This window comes from Chondrus crispus, genomic scaffold (assembly GCF_000350225.1).
Source record: "Chondrus crispus Stackhouse genomic scaffold, scaffold_97, whole genome shotgun sequence".
In the NCBI taxonomy this organism is placed as follows: domain Eukaryota; phylum Rhodophyta; class Florideophyceae; order Gigartinales; family Gigartinaceae; genus Chondrus; species Chondrus crispus.
The window spans coordinates 47,347-69,466 of NW_005178874.1; the positions used below are offsets into that span (position 1 = coordinate 47,347).

At 54.2% G+C, this 22,120-nt stretch overlaps 10 protein-coding genes; 4 read left to right on the top strand and 6 right to left on the bottom strand.

Moving 5' to 3' along the window:
• Window positions 1–570: 570 nt before the first annotated feature.
• Window positions 571–1,699, top strand: CHC_T00008203001 (hypothetical protein). XM_005712305.1 is given in 2 exon segments: window positions 571–1,503; window positions 1,504–1,699. The coding sequence occupies 1 exon segment, from the start codon at window positions 571–573 to the stop codon at window positions 1,501–1,503; it is 933 nt and encodes a 310-aa protein (XP_005712362.1). The 3' UTR covers window positions 1,504–1,699.
• Window positions 1,700–1,790: 91 nt separating this feature from the next.
• On the bottom strand, window positions 1,791–3,656 carry CHC_T00008204001 (hypothetical protein). Its single transcript, XM_005712306.1, has one exon. It carries the CDS (start codon window positions 3,654–3,656, stop codon window positions 1,791–1,793), a length of 1,866 nt encoding a protein of 621 aa, XP_005712363.1.
• A 3,281-nt stretch (window positions 3,657–6,937) lies between these two features.
• Window positions 6,938–7,678, bottom strand: CHC_T00008928001 (DNA replication complex GINS protein sld5). Its single transcript, XM_005712307.1, has one exon. The coding sequence runs from the start codon at window positions 7,676–7,678 to the stop codon at window positions 6,938–6,940; it is 741 nt and encodes a 246-aa protein (XP_005712364.1).
• A 2,087-nt stretch (window positions 7,679–9,765) lies between these two features.
• CHC_T00008205001 (hypothetical protein) lies at window positions 9,766–11,691 on the top strand. The gene has a single exon (XM_005712308.1). It carries the CDS (start codon window positions 9,766–9,768, stop codon window positions 11,689–11,691), a length of 1,926 nt encoding a protein of 641 aa, XP_005712365.1.
• Window positions 11,692–11,898: 207 nt separating this feature from the next.
• CHC_T00008206001 (hypothetical protein) lies at window positions 11,899–12,981 on the bottom strand. Its single transcript, XM_005712309.1, has one exon. The coding sequence runs from the start codon at window positions 12,979–12,981 to the stop codon at window positions 11,899–11,901; it is 1,083 nt and encodes a 360-aa protein (XP_005712366.1).
• Window positions 12,982–13,805: 824 nt separating this feature from the next.
• On the top strand, window positions 13,806–14,661 carry CHC_T00008207001 (hypothetical protein). XM_005712310.1 is given in 2 exon segments: window positions 13,806–14,591; window positions 14,592–14,661. 1 exon segment carries the CDS (start codon window positions 13,806–13,808, stop codon window positions 14,589–14,591), a length of 786 nt encoding a protein of 261 aa, XP_005712367.1. The 3' UTR covers window positions 14,592–14,661.
• Window positions 14,662–14,685: 24 nt separating this feature from the next.
• On the bottom strand, window positions 14,686–17,151 carry CHC_T00008208001 (hypothetical protein). Its single transcript, XM_005712311.1, has one exon. It carries the CDS (start codon window positions 17,149–17,151, stop codon window positions 14,686–14,688), a length of 2,466 nt encoding a protein of 821 aa, XP_005712368.1.
• A 444-nt stretch (window positions 17,152–17,595) lies between these two features.
• CHC_T00008209001 (hypothetical protein) lies at window positions 17,596–17,757 on the bottom strand. Its single transcript, XM_005712312.1, has one exon. The coding sequence runs from the start codon at window positions 17,755–17,757 to the stop codon at window positions 17,596–17,598; it is 162 nt and encodes a 53-aa protein (XP_005712369.1).
• Window positions 17,758–17,764: 7 nt separating this feature from the next.
• Window positions 17,765–18,508, bottom strand: CHC_T00008210001 (hypothetical protein). Its single transcript, XM_005712313.1, has one exon. The coding sequence runs from the start codon at window positions 18,506–18,508 to the stop codon at window positions 17,765–17,767; it is 744 nt and encodes a 247-aa protein (XP_005712370.1).
• Window positions 18,509–18,667: 159 nt separating this feature from the next.
• CHC_T00008211001 (hypothetical protein) lies at window positions 18,668–20,149 on the top strand. XM_005712314.1 is given in 2 exon segments: window positions 18,668–19,753; window positions 19,754–20,149. The coding sequence occupies 1 exon segment, from the start codon at window positions 18,668–18,670 to the stop codon at window positions 19,751–19,753; it is 1,086 nt and encodes a 361-aa protein (XP_005712371.1). The 3' UTR covers window positions 19,754–20,149.
• Window positions 20,150–22,120: the final 1,971 nt, after the last annotated feature.

The window sequence follows — 22,120 nt, forward strand, 5'->3', positions numbered from 1 at the left end:
AGTGCCACGCCTACGCACGCGCGGTGCGCCGCCGCAAGGCACCGCCTCGCCGCAATATGCTCCGCCTTCCTGGCGGACGCCGCCCTGCCGGGGCACGTGTGCATCCCGCGCAGCGTGGGCGCCCCGTTCATCGAGGAGCTGCGCGCCGAGCTGTGCGAGGCTGGCGTCACCGCCGGCACGGTCGACGCCGCGCTGCGCGCCGTCAAGGTCGTCTGCAACTCCAGGCACACCGCCACGGCCCTGCGCACCCTCTACGTCGAGGCCGTGTGCAAGGCCGCGGCAAAGGGCGTCAAGCCGCCCAGCATGGCCACCGCCGTCATGCCCGCCTCCGTCGGCATGCCCTTCCATAGCTTCCCGGTGAATCACTACGCCACCATGTTCCGCCGCATGCGCTGCGCAGGCGGCCCCGAGGTCAGGGACTCTTACCACTGCTTCGCCAAAGCCCGCGCAGCCGCGGATTTGTCCGCCTTTGTGCTCACGCGCAGGTTGTGCAGGAGTATACAGCGCACCGTCTTTCACTTTTTGCGCTGCCATGCTGCCGCACCGAATCACGCTTTCGACCAGAATGCCATGCGAGCCCTTGGGAGCAGCGTCCTCAGGAAACTGCTTCGCGCCTACTATGATCCAAACCTTGGCGATGTCACCATGGATCTCATCTTCGCCATGGCCATGGATGACGCCGTCTTGAAGATGGCATCTCGCTGGGCCGCGTCTGACGCCGTCATAGATGCAGTCGAGAGTGAAGGAGCAGTGCCAGTGGCGGAGGCGGAAGCGGGAGGCGATGGTGACTCGGGTGAGCTTGAGGCTATGGCCGAGGCGTTGGAAGAGCGCATTGCAGCGTCTCGGGTGCATGGCACCGAGGGAAGTTTGAGCAGTGTCAGCAATCTGGGCGGACAAGTCTTGGCAGACGCCGACTTGAAGATCATGGATCAAACCTCTCCCGTCCAGTCCTCCGAGGATGCACGCGTCGACGCCATTCTGGGCAGCGAAAGCAGTAGCGCTGATAGCGCGTCTGACGGCACAAACCAAACTGAATGGGCAAGAGTGGAGCGCACCAAGGAGTCGGAGCGACTTTTGGCAATGCAAGAAGCTCTTCACAAGGCGAGGCAATTGGATAGAGCACGAGAGAGGCAAGCGGAGAAAGAAAGACTAACCGAGGAAGAGCTGTTGGATCAGAGGATGCGAGACGAAGAACTTGCAAGGCACTCGCTGCGTGGAAGTCACATGTCACAACGGCATAGTCGCGGTTCTTCGCGAGCGGCTTCTTTCCGCGCGCACGTCGATTCTCTAGGCCCGCAGCGAGGTACCATGGCAAGAGCAGTCAACGAAGATGACATTTTGGAGAGAGAAAGTATGAGGGGGTCACAGAGGAGAGGCTCGTATTCAACCCTCGGCGAGAGGGAGGGAATGGGCTTGGTCCGAAGCGGTGCAAGTGGCACGACGGAGGGATCCTATGCTGGCGGCTCTTTCGCGTCCAGTCACCGCGACTCCATGAGATATTGAGCTAGATGAATTTTAGGGTAGTTCGCTGTTGTAGAAAGTATCATATAATAGGACGCGGAAGCCGCCGTTCGGTAGACTTCGTGGCGTTGAACAGTTATTTGCATTTCGTTGTTTGGCCATACTAGCTCCGGCCTTTCAGCAAAGCGATATGATGCTTTGCCGTAAACATCGAATGACGGGGAGAGGTTTATGCGTATCACTGACCTTCATGGCTCTTCCACAAATGCGTTGTGCCGTTTTGGCAAAGGCATTCCAACATAGGACTCATGGCATTGAAGAGAAACACCTTACTTCTCCTCTTTGACGAGATCGCGCTCAAGAAGCACAACAAGCTCGCCATGGTCAGTATGCGGAAAAAGATCTAGGCCGTAAGCCTTGACTGGGCGGAACGGTTCAAGGCGAAAAGCTTTTGATCTCGGCCTGCAAAATCCAAGAGCATTTCTCCAAAAGTTGTTTGGTTCGCATGCGACATATACAATTCGTCGCACAGCTCCCATCGCTCTGACGGCTGACACAACGTTCATCGGAAGACCGGCTCGGGGCGGGTCTAGAATCACGACACATTCGCGATTGCCATCGAGCTGTTGGATTGCATCGTATATTCTGTTTTCAACCTTTCCGGCAATAAACGTTGCATTATCGATGCCGTTCAGTTTTGCATTGTGCTGTGCATCTGCCACAGCTGACTCGTTCATTTCAATTCCCACCACACTGTGCGCCCTTCGTGCCAGGGACAGCCCTATGGTTCCCGTCCCACAACAAACGTCAAAAACGACCGTCTCCTTGTCCACTTCTGCAAGGTCGCCAATGAGGTTATACAGCCGTTCCGCCATAAAAGTATTCACTTGAAAGAACGCCGTCGGTTGAATACGGAATTTCAGCCCACACATTTCCTCGTGCAGGCTGCTGATGCCGTGGAGATGAATTGCGGGTATGTCTCCACCGACAGCAGACCGGTCAGAGGAGGGTTGCCAAAATATTCCGAGTTCCTTGTCCATTCCAAAATGTTGTCGAAGAGCCCCTATGACCGTCTTTTGACAGTCTTCGTCAGATATGCGAGTACCATCTCCCGGCGCTCCATTCTCCTCCAATGCACTTGGATTTACGACAACCGAAACTAGAACCTGTCCCGTTCTGGTTCCTTCCCGGCAAGTGACCTGTCGCCAATACCCTTCATGTGCGCGTTTGTCGTATGGTTGTAGTCCAAGCTTTTCAATGGCGGGGGCAAGGCATTGTGCAATTTCACGCGCCGTTTTGCTCGTCGTCACACAGTCTTCATCAACCCTCCCAATAAACACCTGTCCATCACGTACAAGCCCCAAAGCGTAGCCAATCGTCAACGTTGACTTGTGATAATCATGCCCCATGCCACAAGCGTCCGGAGAAACACCGACAGTAAACTCGTTCTTGTTTCTGTAGTACATCCTCCCACGCTCCGACTCAGCGCCCACAATTTGGACGAGTGAACAGCAGGCGGGATGCCCCTTACCCTCGCGCTTGCTAATGACGTCATCCAGCCATGGCAGTAGGCGCTTGCCTCGCAACTCTTTCCTCATCTCCTTGGTAACGAGACTGAGGGCGTTTGTCCATTTACGCGTCTTCCTCTTCAGCTGCTCCTCATACGCAACGTCCCTCCATTTAGCGGTGACCATGGCAGCCGTCTTACAAACGCCGTCATCCATGGGCCCCGAGCCAGAAGTGCGCGACTCTCGTACGGTGTTGTCGATGCGCCTGCGCTTCGAGGAGTGCTCTGCGGCCGCGCTCGCCTCCCAGGGCTTCCCTCTGTACTTGTACGCATTGAGGCAGCGCACTCCCTGCTCCGCGCAGGCTTTGTTCGGAAAGGTGATGAAGAAGTGGTCCCAGCGCGTGATCTTGTGCAGGCCTCCGTAGGGGGGCATACGTGGGATCTTAGCAAGCGCGCGCGCGATGTCCTTTCGTGTGCACCAGAAGATGGACGGGCAGCGCACTATGAAGCGGTGGACGTCGCCGTCGGGCGTGGCGTCTATGCCGGATAGGGGCTTGATGTCGCTCGCATTAGACGCGGGAGAAGTCGGCGAGGGCGTACGTTTGCGCTTGCCGGCGGAGGACGCGTCGGGCGTGTCAGGTGCATGGAGAGGAGGGGTTGGCTGCGTTTGGGATAAGAGGTTTCCCATGTTGAACGTTTCGGTTGAGGTGTCGAAAGACAGCGAGCATGGCGGATCATCGAGAAAGAGCACTTATCCTTCGTGGGCCGAAATCTTGTGCCCATTGCACTGTAGGTACCGGCGAAGAGGTTAACGGAGCTACACGTGTACCCACAGAAGATCTCACACGTGTAGATATGAGATCATGTAGGAATGTTGGCTTCACCTCACCATGGAAGCGTGCAAAAACTTCTCGCCTCTGATTTCAAGGAGACTCTAGCAGCATACGCAAGGAACGTTTTCTATGTAAAAAATAGATAAATGCCCGCATTGCCAAGACGATGATCGGGGACAGCTTCTCTGTGTACGAACATGCTCTGAGAAATAGTGTGCGTCTATAGTCTCCGTGTATAGGATAATGCGCTAAGACTGGAACTTGTTGGAAGGACAGACGACCCGCGACCAAATTGTGTGCTCTGTCCAAGAATTTGAGACGCAGGGATCATTCTTGTGTATTGTGTACAGAGTGAACTCCTTTGGGGAGCACATCGAACGATAATGAAGTCCAGTAATTGAGTATTCTCCTGCGAAAAAATTGACCATCGAGTCTCATGTTTCTCCGCCTGCTGTCCAGCAATGACACCAACCGGGCTCCGGCGTCTTCATCTTCACGGGGGGCTCCTGCAAGGCGTCGCTCTTGTCCCGTGTAGTCGGTCACAATCACGCGTCAGAGGTTTGTGCAGCCCGGCGCGGCGACTCTAGCCTGAATCGAAGAGCGTTTCCCCTTCTAGCTCTGTCAGCCCTGCGCCGCGTTTCAAGTTCTGCGCCGAGAAAGCATCCCTCTCGCCATGGCCACCGTCATCCACGACGGCACCGCGCCGCCGAAGCAACCCCCCCTCCCAGGTCATGTCCACGGCGTGCAGCTCTTCGACCCCAAGGATCTCCTCAAGGAAACAACCCCCGCGGGCACCCTGCGCATCGTGCGCGCGCCGCCGGCTAGCGCCATCGCCAAGTCGAAACCAATGCAGCGCAAGCTGCGCACGACGGAGATCACGTACGAGCAGTTTGTCGTCGCCCATTTCGTGCGCTACGTCAAGCGCGTTATCTTTAGCATCATGAGGGCGAGCCTCCAACGGGCGGATGTTGCTGCCAAATTAAATTCGCATATCAAAATGGAGTGGGCCGAGTGGGTCCGCAGGAAGATCACGAAGAAGCAGTTGCTCCATTCCATCGTTCGCTTTGTCGTTTTTAATTGCCCGCAGGCAAAGGCGGCGCGCATTGATCTCGTCCGCGACTTCCCGGGCTGGTGCGAGTCTGAGTTTGCGGTCGTCTCGGCTCTGCGAAGGAAAGGGAAGAGGTGATATGTGAGAGCTGAATTGCCATACATACCAACATGTTCGCTGTGCGGCTCTTAATTTTAAGTGTGGCAATTCGAAAATATGAACTCCGCTCTCTTAAGAGTATGTCTTGTATGTCTTCGGGGCTTTCATGCAGCTCGCTCCTTTAGCGCTTGGCGCGAAATGAGGCCTCTGCAACCTTCGCTGAGCTCACAAGACCCGCCAGGTGCATTGCGAACCGGAGCAGATGTAGCGAGGTGCGTAGATGGGGCGCGGCATTTGGTTGGCAGCAGACGCTAAGCATCATACTGTCGATGTCCCTTCCGTACCCATGTTTCCTTTTGTTTTGTATTATTTGCGAAAACAAAGACGCGAAATAACTAATGCATCTTTCGAGCTTTAGAGAAACTCACAGAACGTCAGAATGACCGACCAATTCAAACAGGTTTCCTCTGGCAATGATACGCATATCACTTGCGGCCATATCGACACAGTTCTAGGGGACAAACGTCAGACATCCGAACAGATTGCTATGCTTAGATTGCGAGGTAGTTCATTCACTTTAGTTTCTGAAGCGCTTTACGGTGGCTATTTTGTGGCTCGTGAAGGCTCTTTGTAAGAGTCTTTGGCGATATGCTTTTTCCCGCGCTCTCATGAGTGATTCATCCACTTGCTCACTAATTCATCAATGGTTTACCACTCAGACATGAGTGGTAATCAATCCCCTGACCAGATTAGCTTCTTTGATTGCGACATCATTAGGGTGATTGAGAAAGTAATTTATACAAAATACGAAAAAATCATGTCTTCCCCTTCACATCTGAACGACCCACACCGAGAAGCTCGTGACAGATATCCCAATGGAAGCCGCAGACAAACTCATATTCGATTCCTTCATTGCGTCCGACAATGCTTTCAGCGAGAAAGAGTTTCAGTCGTCTCTCAACTCTCATCTTCTCTATGACCAAGCAAAACTTCAGGATTTCGTAGGGTCTGCCCTTCGTCGTAACCTTGGGCTTGTTTTGGTAACGTCGGGAGGGACCACTGCACCTTTGGAAAGGTCTTGCGTACGCTTCATTGATAACTTCAGCACAGGGACTCGAGGTGCAATTTCCACTGAGTTCTTCTTGCGTCACACAGCGCCAGGGGGTCAATATGCTATCATTTTTCTTCACAGGAAAGGATCGGTGCGGCCTTTTACAAGGCAACTCGACCTCGACAAGCTTGTTGAGACTTGTGACGTGGGTGAAGATGGAAAAGTTGTTCTAAGTCATGAGAAGACGGGGATCGCCCTGCGGGAGCTTCTTTCCGTCAAGGATCGCCTTTTTTCCATCCCTTTTGTTTCCCTCAAAGACTACTTAGTAACTCTTCGTTCGCTCTCGACTTCTATCCAAAGATTTGGAAAATCTGCGCTTCTTTTCTTGGCAGCTGCTGTGTCAGATTTTCATGTCCCCTACGCAGACTTGCCCACGCATAAAATTCAATCTGGTTCTGGCAATTTGATCTTAGAACTGCAGAAGGTGCCAAAACTGCTAGGCGTAATATCACAGGTTTGGGTACCCGACGCTTTTGTTGTTTCATTCAAAGTACGTTTTTCTCAAATGCAACGCCTTCCATTCCCGCTTGTTTCTGCATGTGTGTCAAGCATCCGCAACTGACGTAAGATGTGTTTGTGGTATCGGGAACCTTATGATAATGTAGCTTGAAACGGATGAAGCTTTGCTTGAGAAGAAAGTCTACGGAGCCCTTGAGAAGTACAACGTCGATGCTGTAGTTGGCAACTTGCTTCATTCTCGATATGATCGAGTCACAGTGACATCTCGCTCCAAGTCAGATTCAATAGTACGTGACAAAGCATGCACACACATCGAATCGCTGCTGGTTTCAAATGTTTTAGCCCGTCATTCGAAGTACATGGGGAGCAAAGAGTCCATGCACGATACGCAGATGAGCACATGAAACGGGTGCCTCCCCTTAGATCAAATCTACATCTCCTTTCATAAGCAGTTGTTGAATGCTCTTGTACCGAATACATAAGATATCACCCTGATTCAGATCCAAGGTTTCGTCACCAGCTTCCTCACCGACAGCGTAACTGCCAACGGAATTCTTCACCTTACAGAATACAAACTTGTGCAAGTTTGGACCTGTTGCGTGGTCAACATTGCCATCCTTATCCAACACTTGAACTTTCTTTGGTAGCATTGAGAGAAAAGATTTCTTGAAATGCTCCTCGACAAGATCCATGTAGCCAGTGGCAAAGTTCTGCTCATGTTTGGAAAGAAGCTCAAACGTGTTCAAGTCCTTGAAAATAAAGAGCACGGAGCCCTCAATCTTCTTGATACGCATGCGATAGTAGTGTCGCAGCAGGTAGTTAATTCTGTCGATCTCCATGCGTTTTAATTGTGATTCGAAGGAAAGGGCGTCGACGCTTTCGTCTTCCTCTTCCTCCACGAGTTCCGTTTGTTGCTTGACTTCAGAGCTCATTGCCTGAATAGTCTCAGTTTCAAATGGCAATATTTCGGGGCAGAAATACTCGTTGACGGCCACTGTCCGTAGCTTGTCGAGTGTTTCGTTAAGTTGTCCACCAAGCTGGTCGGGGTCCAAGTGGGAAAGATGTGAGTCAATGGCGAGTGGTCCACGTCCTGGCTCCTCCGTTAGGGCCATTGAACCAAACGAGAAGCGCGGTTGATCATCATTGTTTGTGCTGCCCATCTTGCAACCTTCGAAGCGCACAAAAGGGAAACGAGGAACAGAACTGCAGCTGTTGACGATTGTTCGCCGTATGCTAATGTCAAACTGTTTTGCTCGGTAGAGGCCAGGAAGACGCTGGTACGATCGATACGAGATGACCTCAATCCTCAATAGCGTGAACGCAACAGAAGCTTGGTGTGCGGTCTAGCTTGAGTGGTTTTGCTGCTGCTCATACGGATGCATAGCGGCAGAGGCTGTCGTGACTTCCCGCCAAAAAGGAAACGATATGCTACAGCGTTTATCGGGGTGATTGCTCATTTTTTGGCCAATCATGGCGCACTAAAAATCTATCCAGCAATGTAGGGCGGCGCTACACCAGACAGTCACAATGAATCGGAAGGAAAAGAGCAGATCTACTGAAATCATTGAGATAGTCGACTCATCGCAGCCTTAGCGGAATGAAGTAGGTGAAAAATCACAGGATCCGCGTCGTGATGGCGGAGAACTTGACGAGACCTGTCCAATGCACACTGAGTACGCATTGCAAATGAATTTTCATACATATCGTCCCGTGCTTGCGCATTGCTGACCATGGTTACGCTTCTACGTGCACAGTCCTTGCACGAAACCGGAATACAAATTCTGTACTGCTCGCGAAGAAAGCGCACGGATTCGGGATTGGTAAGTGGATGGGTTTCGGGGGAAAAGTCGAACCCGGGGAAACAATTCATGAAGGTGCTTTACGTGAATTGGAAGAAGAAACAGGCATCGCCTTACAAAAGGATCAGGTCGAAAAGATTGGCCTGCTCCTATTCACTTTCGATTACATGCCAAACTACTTTTTGGAGGTTCATGTCTACCAGACCTTTTCGCTCACCGAGGTAAAAGTGCTTTGCAGTGAATTCCAGGGAAAAGCGGAGTGGTATTTGCAGGCAAGCGTCCCATGTCAGGTATGCCCACCGGCACTATCAAGGGTTTAGCTTACTACGTGATCTTACTAGATTGTTGAAACTGACTGAGAGCTGGGTCGACTTCCTTTTTTGTTTGTTTGTGACGGGAACATGCAGGATATGTGGCAGGATTTCTTGTATTGGAAAGATATGCTGTTCCAGGAAATAAGGTTCTGTGCTCGCTTTCATTATGGAGATATCGATACAGTCCTCAACTCCTCTATCCGTGTTGTCCGAGACGATCGTGACAAGATTTTGGCACCAGAGGACTGGTTCCGTGATTTCCCTGGCGCTTAGAAATCGAGCATGGGATTCAGCAGACCATGCATGTACATACATCTCATGTGCGGCGCACGGTTTTCCTCCATACCATGTTTGCGAAGATGTGGGGGGGGGGGGGGGGGGGCAACGGAAGTGAACTGCTTCAAAAAAGGAAGGGCTATTTTAGTCTCGCATTTTCTGTGCTGGTACGGACCAGCCTTCTTCTTCAAGTTGTAATAACGTGTTTACTCCTCCGCATGGAGCGCGTAGCATTTGTGGCGAAGTGCAGACGATAGATGCGCGCGTTGGGGTGACGCTCTTATACTCTGTTGTAGGCCCCAGACCATGAAGAAGCCCTCTGGGGTTACGGAATTGCAGAACACTGTGTCAGTGTGGTACGTCATGGATACACACGTTCAGCACTATACCGTTGGTCGGCATGGAGCCTTTCAAAATCATAAATCAAACAATTTTATGGCGCTACAAAGCGGCCTATTCGTGACATGTGGAATTGCCCTCTCGTACGACAAAGTGCATTGTAGTTGTGCCCTCACACATTGGTAGAGCTCAAGGGGATGGCGAGGTGCGATCGCACAGTTGCGAAACGAGTTTCACTTCGGCCTACATGCTATGTCATCTTTCTTCGCAGATGACGGAAATTCTGAAGATGAAAGAAGAGAGAAACAGCAGCGAGGACTTGAGAGCATCCAAGCAGACAAGGCCAACGACTCCAAAGACGGACGTCCGACAGAGCATGTCATTGACGAAGAGCGCGCGTTTCTCTCAGAAGAGCAAGAGTTGAAACAGCTCCGAGAGAGCTCCACATACAGGAAATACGCGGAAGGAAGAAAGCGCCAACGCTGCGCTTCACCAGATGCGAGTGAAAGTCCAAAACCGATGGCAGTCGGTAGGCAGTTGGAGGAAAACAACGGGGATGAGATCGATAGAATTTCATCTGAAAAGGTGATATCTTTTGTGGGTGAAGGCTCTTCTTCAGACAAGCTGGGAACTTTCACTGCAAAACTTGATGTTCAGAAGGAACTGTCGTTGCATGCAAAAACGGAAGAAGTCATTCCAATCAGAAGAAAAATCTCGGACCGCAAGATTCGCAGTGGACGGGTTATTGATCCAAAGATCATTGACGATTCAAGTGATGAGGAGTCAGATTCTGAAGATGGATCAGATAGCTCTGGTGATGCACCAATTGGACCCGCCCTACCTGGCGTTGCAGAGCCACATGAACAGGAAGTGGCTCAGACCGAAAATCTCCCCGTGCACAACGAGGCTATTCTCGGTGAAAGTCATAGCTCTTACGTATCTACTACGTCTATGGATAGAGCTGGAAATCGACTTGTATCCGGCTCAATAGACTCGACGGTATTTTTCTACGACTTCAATTCCATGAACCGTGCATTACGATCATTTAGAACTGTGAACCCCCTTGGAAACTCTCCAATTCGCAACCTGCAATACTCTGCAACGGGAGGCCTACTGTTGTGTTCTGGGGGATCGACCTCAGCCATTGTAATGAACCGTGATGGTGTGACTTTGTCGCAAACAGCGAAAGGCGATATGTACATAGTAGATATGACACGAACCAAGGGACATACTGGGGCCATATTATCGGCGAAGTGGCGGCCGAACAGCAAGGTTGTCGCCAGTACATCTGCAGATGCAACTGTTCGGCTTTGGGATGTCACAAGGACAGAGAGAAGTCCAATGGTTGACAATCCGGTCATTTCTCAGGTTCGAGTCACGAAACTGCGAAACGCAAGAGGTGGAAAGGCTGTAGCCACTGCACTGGACTGGGATGCCAATGGAAAGTTTTGCATACTAGGATGTAATGACGGAAGAATCAAAATCATCAACCCAGATATCTACTCATTGCAGCCTGAGGCAGAATCTGAGGTTGTGATTCAGCAGGGTGCAGAAATCACTTCGGTCAGCATATCCCCAGAAACGAGTGCAGTGCCTTTAATATTGGTGAGAAGCACAGATGACTGTTTACGAGTCTTTGACAGGAGAATGTTGACCCGTCCAGTAAAAGCGTTCTACGACTTACCTAACGTTGTCTCCGAAACAAACGCCTGGTTCGCTGGGGATACCGGGGAGCACTTTCTGACTGGGACAAGTGCAAAGAGGAAAGGGGGTGGACTTCGTGGAAGCGTGCGGATGTTTGAAGCCAAGAAGATGACGGAAGTTTGGAAGTCAGAAACCGAAGAGGAGACTGGAAGTGTTGTGCACGGTTTGTGGCACGACAAGCTGAACCAAATCTTCTACGGGGCGGCAGACGGCAAAGTGAGAGTTCTTTATCATCCATCTGAGAGCAAGAAGGGCGTTTTGAGTTGCCTAATGAAGAGCGATTTCCGCAAGAAGCACGGAGTGGTAAACCTCGGAGTGGGGGAAATATTCACACCATCGACGTTACACGACCAGAAATCAGCAAGGGGAAGCAAGGCAGCAAGGGAGGGACAAAAGAATCGGCCCATGACAGCCCGTGGTCGCCGAGAAGCGTCTGAAGCTATGAAACCGAAGCCGTATTCTGGTCTCCGGCCGACACCTGGTGATAAATCTACGAGTCTTGCCAAGCACATTGCCTCTGGACAAGTCGAGCAAGACTGGGCACTTGATCCACGCGAAGCGATTTTACGTTACGCTGACGTTGCGAAGCAAGATCCGAAGTTTACGGGAGCGTACCAAAAAACTCAACCTGAGACCATGCTGGCTGAAAAAACGGCAGAGCAGGAAGAGGAGGAGTCACGACAAGCGATCTACGAGAGAGACAGGTTAAGACGAGCGCGGATGCAAGGTGAAAAGCAATAGAGTCGTGTAGTCACTTTGTTGACGGGCTGTCAAGTCGACGTGAGAGGGCATTGATTGCTAACCTACAAGGAATGATTCGTTCTAGATATACATGAATCCGCACGCATCTCGTAGCGCGGGACGAGTTAGTGCTAGTGCTACGCATGCCTATGAAGGGCATCTTCAAAACTTAATTCTTCAGCAGACAAGCAAAGTCCCCAGCAAACACTACAAAACCTGCGTTGCACGGCCGTAGTACCGATTTATAAACGGTGCCTTAATCTTGGACACATCTGGCCACTCGTTCTGCGGGTAAAATTTGAGCAGCTTCATATTCTTAATGGCGTCGCGCGACTCCTGGGGAATATCCGCAATCCGTTTTCGACGCGCCTCCCTCTCGGCCTTATATTTGAGCTTTGTAGCCTTCTCCGCCACCTTGATAGCCTTCTTAAGCGGGGCCGAGTGCTTGTCCGCATCCAGCCCGTTCTCCTTCACTGTCTCCTCGACAAACTCATCGATCTCATCGAGCTCGTAATCATACTCACACATCAAGGGGGCTTTCCTCCCGTCGAGTTCGGCAAGTACCTGGACGACAGTATCAACGGTGATATCCTCCACCTCCTCTGGCTTTATAAAGTATGGCAAGACGTAGTCATACTTGTGCACGGCCGCCTCTTGCATGTTCCTCAGCCTGGCCTTTCTTTCATTACATTTGAGCACATGGACATTCGGCTTGAAGCGTCTTGAAAGCTGTACGTTTTCTGGCGCGAAGGCATGCCAGCCCATGCGCATCTCGCTCATGGGCAGGATCTCCTCCTCCGCCCTCTGCACACTCTTCACGCCAACAGTACTAGGTGGGGCGACGTCGGATACGACGGCGACAATGACCGGCACTGGGATGACGTCGCCCCTAGTATCCTTCTCATCCCTCATGAGCAGCTGCGGCTCCGTGGCGCCAAACAGATAGACCTTCTTCCCCTCGAGATCGCCGTCCGTGAGGGCCTCGTCTAGATGGTCAAAGTCCCAGTCAATCGAATATACCAGCTGCAGCTGGTCCCACTCCGTGCCCGCCAAGTAGACGGCACGCCAGGTTTCGTCATACAAGGGGCGCAGATGGGCGCGCTTGCGCGCGGCGGAGGGCTTAGCCACCTTCGCCTGCTTGGGGGGAGTGTGTGGAGCGTCGGGTGACTTGCGCTTGAGCGTTTTTGACGGCGCGGGATCGGCAGGTGTGGCCGCGGTGCGCTTTGTGACCGCAGGCGCCGGCGCTTTCGCCCGAGCGGTCTTCGTTGGAGCCTTTCGTCGGGGGGGCATAGTGGGGGGATCGGAATGGGGATCGCGGAAAGGTCAGGGGGGGAAGGGGTTGAGAAAGTTGTGGGACGTCAAAGGGGGGGAGGGTATTAAAGGAAGGATGGAGCAGAAAAGGGTTGAGCTGGACGGGGGCTGCCGGCGTTTCAAGCTGAGATGAGGGGTGGCAATTCAGGGGTGGGCTCTAGACGGCGGGGGGCCCATTTGAGTGGATTCGAAAGTTGGAGGGAAGGGCTGTAATTGGTCAGGCGTGGCGGCTGGGCGACGCATTAAATTAAACGAAGCCCATTGCATTGCTGGCGGGCTACAATTGGGGAGAATGCGTTGGCCTGCCGTTGGATTACGAGGTGGCCAATGGCAGGGAAGCGTAGTTCCATCTCGTCAGGAAATTACGTTTCTGCAAATCAAATGCTTCTTTGTCGATGAGGTGTAATTGAGGTTGGGCTACAGTATTCCCCTTTTGAAAAATGTTTCACAAGTTTCCAAAAATAAACCGCTTTTCGCCTGCCCAATCGAAAAAGTCTGCACCTTTCGCTCCATCGCATGCTGAACTGAATGAACAGTGAGCTGTGTTTTGCTGTCGTGTCCCACACAAGACGCCCATCGCACCTGTTTGCCCGTGTACCGCACTGCATCTCACCGCCTTCCCTGCATCCTACCCCTCACAACCCTCTTCCACCTGCGGTCGCGACCCACCCTTCGCCCACCGCCCCCGCTCTCCCAGCGGTTTCACCGCCCGCTTCTTCGTCTCGTGCTTCTACGCTGCCCTCACGTGCCACCGCGCCGCAACTCTTCCGCGCCACCTGTCACGCCGCCGTGCCACCGCCGCCATGCCGCCCAAGAAGAAGAAGGCCGAAGAGCAGAAGAAGAAGATCGTTGAGGACAAGACCTTTGGCCTAAAGAACAAGAAGAAGAGCAAAAAGGTCCAGCAGTATGTCGAGACGGTCAAGAAGCAGGCCAGCCAAAAAGTCGACGGCCCGCGCCGGAAGGGCGGCGCCAGTGGAAGCGGCTCGGCCGCGTCCGCGGCGCGCATGGCCCAGATGCAGGCCCGTTTGGCTGAGCTCGAGCTCATGAACCAGCCCGTCCAAGACAAGCCCAAGAAGATGTCGGCCGCGGAGGCGGAGCGGAAGCGCATCGAGGAGGAGGAGGAGGCGGAGAGGATTCGCATCGCCAACTTGCCAGTCGAGGATCAGATCGAGGAGGAGAGGGTTAAGCTCAAGACAAAGACCCCCGTCACGTTGGAACGCTTCATGAAGTGGAGGGCGGAGAAGAACAAGGAGAATCAGGTCAAGGTGGAGGCGGAGAGGGCCGCGGCGTACAAGAAGATGTCCAAGGCAGAGAGGTCTAGGGGGCAGGGGCTGACGGGAAAGGAGTTGTTCGAGGCTCATTCCGGCCTGTTTGTTGATGATGAGAACGCGGTTGATGAAAAGTTGAAGCCTATTAGTGACTATATAGGTGACGATAGTGATGTTAACGCAGAGGACACGGAGGGAGATGGTGAGGAAGTTACGCCGGGTGATGCGTCGTTGTTTGGTGGTGAGGAAACCCCAGGGGCGGGTCCCTCTTCTGCACCGTCAGAAGCTGTTGCTGTTGGCGATGAATCGCTCTTCTCGTGATTTTTTCTTGAATAGGGGTTCTAAATCAATTGTACAAACAACTCGTAAAAGCTCATCAGGTTTTAGTTCAGAGATTGCTATCCGCTTCCAGTTCTCATGAGGGTGGTGGATTGGGTACGGTTCCTGCGAGCATGAGACGGTGCAACTCGGACCGATACGTAGCGCGCGTGTCGCCCCGGGACAGCGCGTCTAAGCTAGCCATTGCCTCCCACACTCGACTCTCCGATTCTGCCCCTTTGAAGACATCCGGAAGCGCCTCCGTGAAGCCCTGTGTAAATCCATCGATACCGCTTGCAGATATATCCTCCTCCCCGATCACGTGCATCGCTAACCCTGCAGAAATTCGTTGCATACATAAAAACACTATTTTTGCACCTACGCCACTACGAAAAGTAGTCAGAAACGCGTCCCGGTGCGGGACATGCGATGTACTGAACGAGTTGAAAATTGCAAGACAATCTTGTGCCCGAATATCCGGGTCTTGTACGATTTTCATCATGATAGCGAAGAGGCCCTTCTGCGATCCGCCGATCGTAGCCTTGCCACTAGATTTTCGAGAAGCAAACACGAGCATGCCGAGGTTCTCGAAAATCGCACACATCGCCCGAACTTTGTCACCATCTTCCACTAGTTCAAGAACATGAGAGAGATATCGACGCCCTTTCTCAATAACGCACATTGTTGCGAAAAATCTTGTGCTTCTGACTCCATCTCTCTCTCCTCGGTCTTCGTCTCCCATCTTCTCCGCAAGGTGCAAGGTCGACATTAGCGTTTGAATCGTGGGTCCTAAAGACTTATGGCTCTCTCCCCGAGCAATGTCATGGATCGTTGCAATAATGTCGTAGCCTCTTTCGATTTCTTGCCGCACATGCACACGTTCGTCGTCTCGCAGTGATTTTTGCGGCAGCCCGTCGGCAGTGTCTCGTTTCTCAAGCAAGCCAAAGTCCATGACACGGCGGGGAGCTCTCGGATGCCATGACTGGACCGTCCCCAAAGCGTTCGCAAGTGCCCGCGTATTTTGGTCAGAATGATGCGCAGATGACGCTAGCTGGCTGTCGTCTTTCCCAGCGTTGCCTCGTTTTGATCCACGTATCCGCATTGAGTTCCCATACGCGCCTCGCTCCTTATCACGGACCCGCAACGCTTGTACTCGCTCTGCGAGATCAGCATAGATATCCGGATTACTCTCCCTGAGTTTCTTCGTTAAGACGGAATTGTAGTAGTCATCCTTGTAAACTACAGAGGTCTCGATCTGCCGCAAGTGCGCGCGGAAGACCCACTCTTGGTCTCTATCCGTCATGGACTCGAGCCGTCGCTGAGACGTCTTCTTCACTTGAGCTTGTGGAGACCTTTCTGTACGTCGCACTGGACTACCAAATGTATCTCGGTCGGTGTTCTTCGAATTTGGGCCTAGCCCAGCCGCCGCCATTTGCCTTTCGATCTCCTGAAGCCTGGGGGCTTTCTGCAGCTCCTCATCTGACAGCTTGGGCATCCTCGGCGCACTGATAATAGAAGATTGTTGTCCCTCAACGTGTGCAGACCCACGAGCCTGGTCTCTGCCATTCGGGCGCATCGAGGCATTAACAGCTGGCTCGCCAAGCGAGGCCATAGCCGGAAAAAAGGAGTCGACAGGGCTGCGGGCGTAACCAGCATGAGGCGGGGATGCCGGATCAACTCTCCGGCGCAAATCGAGTACCGGCGTCTGCTCGATGGGTCTCTCGGCGCTTTGCTGAATCACCTGCTGCGTCATTTGCCACACCAGCATCTGCGAATGCCTAAGCCTGCTATGATGATCGAGAAGGATCCTTTGGCGCGTGCCCTCTTGGTGGCGATCGAATTCCTTGCGATCAAATGTAATGCCCGCTTGCTGGGCGCGCTGCGCTTCCTGCAGTTGCTTGTCCGCCGTCTCCTGGTGTTGTCGCAATAACAAGCGGGTCTGCTGATCCTGGTGGGTCATGAGACGGCGCTGGTAGTCTTGGATGGCAGCTTGGCTGCGGGCTGGTATTTGGGGCCGATGGCCAGCTAGCGGGGTGAGACCTGGTCGTAACGGCATATGGGATTGGAGAGGCTGCTGCTGCTGCAGGGGTTGGAGCGAGGGGTGCATGTGCATCGGTACTTGGCGGGGTACTTGCGGAGGTGGCGGGCCAGGCTGCAGCAGTTGCGATATTCGCTGTGCGGACAGATGAGACTGTACAGGTTGCTCGTTGGAGCGGTTGAGGTCATGCTGGAGCTGGTTCCATGCTACTCGGGGGTTTTCTGGCAGCGGTTGCGGTGGCCTGGGCTCTTCTGCGAGGAGATTTAAGCTGGGAAATACGAAAGGGGGAAACTGTTTGTCGGGGGCGGGTTGCCTGTCCGGGGTGGCGGCTTTGTGGCGGAGGGCCTCCTTTTCCGCTTGGATGCGTTCGGAGAGCGAGACGTGGTCAGATTTCCAGGCTGCATCAGAATCGTCGCCGGCCTTAATATCGCCTATGTCCCCGAACGTCAGGTCGTTGGCGGCGTCTTCGTTTGTCTCGTCGAGGGGGACGGAGATGTCCCCGAAATAGTCTTCTGCTTCTTCCATCGGGGGAGCCAGTCCATGCGGCGGGGGTACGCGGGAGGTCTGTCGGAAAGGGAGACGGTGCTGGAGGGGCGGCGAACAGGAGGTTGGGGAGGGGGGGGGGGGAGGGGGGCGGGAGAAAAAGAAAAGGGAGTGAGATACAGCAAAGGGGGCGTCTGTGACCTTTGCCTGGTGCACGGAAGCGGCCAGGTACCGTTGGGGGCGATGGCGGTGGACGAGCGATTTGCAAAGTTTCGCGGACCCTGAGATCTACCTGAATATCTGACAACTGTACATCCTACACTGTAATGTTTTATTTAGCCAATTAACCCGCACAGAAAACTAACTTCGATCGCTGTAGAGTACTTCCTTACGTGGAACATGTCCCGTAATTATTTCTGCACGCTGCTGGCACGCTGGCACTCATCCGTCGCTCTCCCGCCGCCGTCACCCACCGTCCGTTGCCCCTCAAAGCTCTTCTACAGTGCGCTGCCCTCCTCCTTCGCCGGACAAGCCCTCGTGCCTCACGCCCATACTTACCGACCCGTCCTTCGAGACGTCCGCGGCAAGGTGCTCCTTGTCCCTCCTTGACAGATATGCAATACCTCGAGCAATCCACCACAGGAGCATGAAATCCTCATTCACCCCGACAACTTGACCCACCCCCTGAACGCCTTCCGACACTCTCCATCCCGCCTCGCCTTCCTGCACCCGCACCCGTATCCGCACGAACACCATGTCCCCCAAGCCAGCCGCACCCCCCGCGCTGGGCCTCCTCGTCCGCGAGAAGAGCCGCGCCTACGTAACCCCGTTCCCATACACCGTGGGCACCGAGGGTCAGGGCGAGTCGCTGCCTGAAGCCCGCGAGGCTGACTTCTCCCCCACCGGCGACGTCTTTGTCTCCATCGAAGGAGCACACCTCGCCGCCGTCATCCGCGACGCCACGACTGGCGAACAGATCGCCTCGTGTGGCGGACTCAACGATCCGCACACCCCGCTCAAAATCAACTTTGCAACTTTTTCTCCGCTCGGCTCGTACTTGCTCACCTGGTCGCGCCCCGTCATCGGTGTGTCCGTGCCTAATCTCGTCGTTTATCAGGTCCGGTCCGGAGAGAGAGTCGCCGCTTTCCATCAGAAGCTCTTTCATATTGGAGTTTGGCCCAGCATTCAGTGGAGCGATGACGAAGCGATTGCTGCGAGATCGGTCACCAACACCATCCACTTCTTCGAGGGAGATAAGCTCGGCGAGCCGCCCTGCGCAAAGCTGGGCATTCCGGGCATTTCCAAGTTCGCTCTCAGCCACGGGGCGGCGCCGTACACCATAGCCGCGTTCATCCCTGGCACGAAAGGCGCCCCGGGTAGGATTGCGACCTACAAGCATCCGAATGAAGGCGGTGAGCAACTGGCGCAGCGCTCTACCTTCCGTGCGGACTCGGTGACATTCAAATGGAACTCGAAAGGCACGGCTGTCTTGTCTTTGATCAGCACAAACATCGACACGTCGGGCAAGAGCTACTACGGCGAGAGCGAGGTCTACTTCATGGATAATTTGGGCGTTGTCGATCAGAGGGTCGACCTGCCGCAAGAGGGGCCCACATACGACGCGGCGTGGAGTCCCACGGGAATGGAGTTCATCATCATTTACGGGTTTATGCCGGCAAGAGCGACTATGTTTAATGAGAGGTGCGAACCAATTTTTGATTTCGGTACAGGTTCACGAAATACGATCTCTTTTTCACCGCATGGGCGTTTTGTCGCCCTGGCTGGATTTGGAAATCTAGCCGGGGCGGTCGAGTTTTGGGATAAGAACAAGCAGACGCTGGTTGGTCGGGCGCAGCTATCGTGCACAACGATGCATGGGTGGTCACCGTGCTCGCGGTACTTCCTCGGAGCGACGACTTTTCCGCGCTTACGTGTTGACAATTGCTTTCGTGTCGTTCGGATTGACGGGCAGTTGATCCATGAACACAAGATGGAGGACTCTTTGCTGCACCAAGTAGTCTTCAAACCGGCACTGCGGGGTGTGTTCCCAGATCCGAAAACTGCTCTCGACGACATGATAGGTGGCCCAATGCAAGCGCCGACATCCGCAGGGTCTACTAAATCACAGAAGAAGGAAAAGACGGGGGTGTATCGTCCACCTGGGAGCCGTGGAATGGCATCATCCGTAACTCTTCATGACTATGTGGAGGCTGGCAAAGTGGACAAAGCAGCCTTCTTGTCTAGCGGTAGCGGGTTGTCTGCAGCGCCTGCGAGGTCATCGACCGGACGGAAGGTTGTGCCCGGAATGGACCCTGCGGATTTTCCGACTGGTCCTTCGAAGGCAGCGATTGCCAAACAGAAAAAGAAGGAAAGGGAGCGTCAGGTCAAGGCTCAGAAGGAGGCTGCTGCTAAGGAGGCTGCCGCGCCCGTGAAAAGCACTCCTGCAGATATACAGACTGTTGAGGCGGGCGAAAAGCTTGCCAAGAAACTGAAGAAAAAGCTTCGTTCAGTAGACGCCCTGAAATCAAATCAAGCGGAAGGGAAAGAACTGAACCAAGAACAGCTTGACAAGTTGGCCTCTGGCTCAGCGCTTGAGAAGGAGCTCGCTGAAATTGAGACACGAATTAAGGAGCTCTCTGCATAACGGAATGGCATGCACAGACCTTCGAGCTTTCTAGCTATGCTTGTCGCGTCGGCAAGAGTGCTTGAGTATTGAACCCGGTTGTCATCGTCATGCGTATTGCAGCTCAAGTACGCATTTCAGTGTGCGAGGATCTAAATTCGTTCTTGAAGACGGCTTGGATACCTCTCTTTCCTGTCTTCCACCTCTCGCCATGAGGTCATGCTTGAAGTGATAGAATGCAACATATCGGGAAATGCAGACTGATATACGTCTGGGATATCTGTGAAAGCGAATTTAGGTGAGAGATTTGCAGTTAAACAAGTTAATATGGTTGCTGCTCAAAGCAGCAGAGAGCAATAAAATTGGAACACATTGATTCTGCTAAGGGAAATAAAAGTGCGATGAAATGAGGGATGTCTCCATGAAGTCAGGGCCTTCTCGCTGAGATTGCTTTTTTCCATTTTTTCTTTCGTTCTCACGGCACACATTTCTTTCGTCTACACACCTACAAGCGCTTACTGTACCGTGCCGTAAGACTGTCACAAGATTCAGTAGGCTCTGCGAAAGCCGGCCTTTCCCATTCTGCTGGGCGGCTACTTTTCACAGGATGGTAGAGAAAAGTTCACAGCTGCCAGTTGTGGACATCGGATGCTTCTTTGAAGCAAGGCAACCAAATGAAGAATGTAAGGCTAAAAGAAAACAAGCAGCAAATGAGCTCCTGGCCGCCTTCACTATGCCAGGAATGGCCTACCTAAGATTCGACGGAGCCAGCAAGGAAATGCTCGACCGCGCGACCCAGCCAGCCTTTAAAGAAGCCGACCGCTTCTTCAAACGACCCCTCGCCGAAAAGCAGACGGCCATCGCACCAAATCTCCCACCAGGAGTCACGCGAGGCTACCTGGGCACCGGCGCTGAGTCCGGCGCGGAGACATTCGAATGGAAGGAAGCCTTTTCCTGGTCATACGCCTGGGACCACATGTCCTCCCCCCAAAACATACTGGAACATAGAAACGTGTGGCCTACGCCCCCCTCCGGCAGCAGCAGCAGCAGCAGCACTGATGAGGGGATGAAGGCCTCGTTCGACGCGCTGTTCACATTCATGGGCGTCGTGATGTCATCGCTGGTGGACGCGCTACTGGCGGCGTGGCCTTCGTCGTTCGGGGCGGCGCCGGACCTGCGTGAGCTCTCGCGTCGCGGCGAGACCGTCTCCCTGCTGCGCGCGTTCCACTACCACGCGGCGTGCGGGGCGCGGCCCGAAATGACGGGGTCGTGCGAGCACACGGACTGGGGCTTCGCGACGCTGATCGCGCAGGCGGCGGGCGCGGACGCGGCGCTGCAGGTGCGAGTGGACGGACGGTGGGTGGACGTGGCCGGCATGGCCGACGCGCTCGTGGTCAACTGCTCTGACTTTCTGAGCTTGCTCACGGACGGCAGGCTGCGCAGCCCCCTGCATCGCGTGGTGCTGGGGGAGAGCGAGAGGACAAGCTTTGTGTACTTTCACTACCCCGAGTTGGGCACGGGCGTGCCTAGGCTCTCGCAGGGCGGGAAGGAGAGGACAAGCGGGCTGTATCTTTTAAAAAACCAAGGGGAGAAGGTAAACGACGGGGACGCGCACGGGGCGGGACGGTTACAGGACCTGACGTTTGGGGAGTTGATCGCGCAGAAATGGGAGCAGGTAAAGCGAATCTAGCGGCGGGCGGCGGGCCCTTTCGGCACGCTCAATCGACGTACACGGACTTGGTAAAATCGACGGGAATAACGGAAAGCACTCTGGCCCTCCTCTCCGACAAGGTCTGCATGAGGAAGTTGGGGGCGCCCTTCTTCTCCCGCGCGGGCAGGCGTCGCCAGTGCTTAACGAGCTTCCTCACGGCCCTCCACTGCGCGACCCATTCCGATGGCCTGCCATTCCATGTGAGCGGGACGGACATAGCATCCGGCAGGGCAACGATCCTAACGCGAACGTCGGGCAGGCCCTCCTTGGCATCAAAGCGCCTCTGCCACGCGGCGCACGTCTCCGCGTTGACGCGGTTGTCGCCCGTGTCGAGCACGACGCCGACTTCTGCCGGACTGGCGCGCATGAACGGGCGGACGTCGCCGCGGTACAGGCCGACGAGCTCGCCGCGGGTGATGGCGGCGGGGTCGTCGCCCAGGACGGAGGTCTCCTCCTCGACGCCGCGCGCGCGCGCGGCGGCGAAGACGGGGCGCATGAGCGGGTGCGCGCCCAGCGCGGCGGTGCGCAGCGGGGCCAGGGCGAGCAGCAGCGGGCCGTGCGGGCCGCGCTTGACGGCCGTCGGCTCGAAGACGCCGTACGTGGACAGACGGTTGCCGAGCAGCAGCAGCACGACCAGCGCGACGGCCATGAGCGCGATCTGCGCGGCCTCCGTCGCC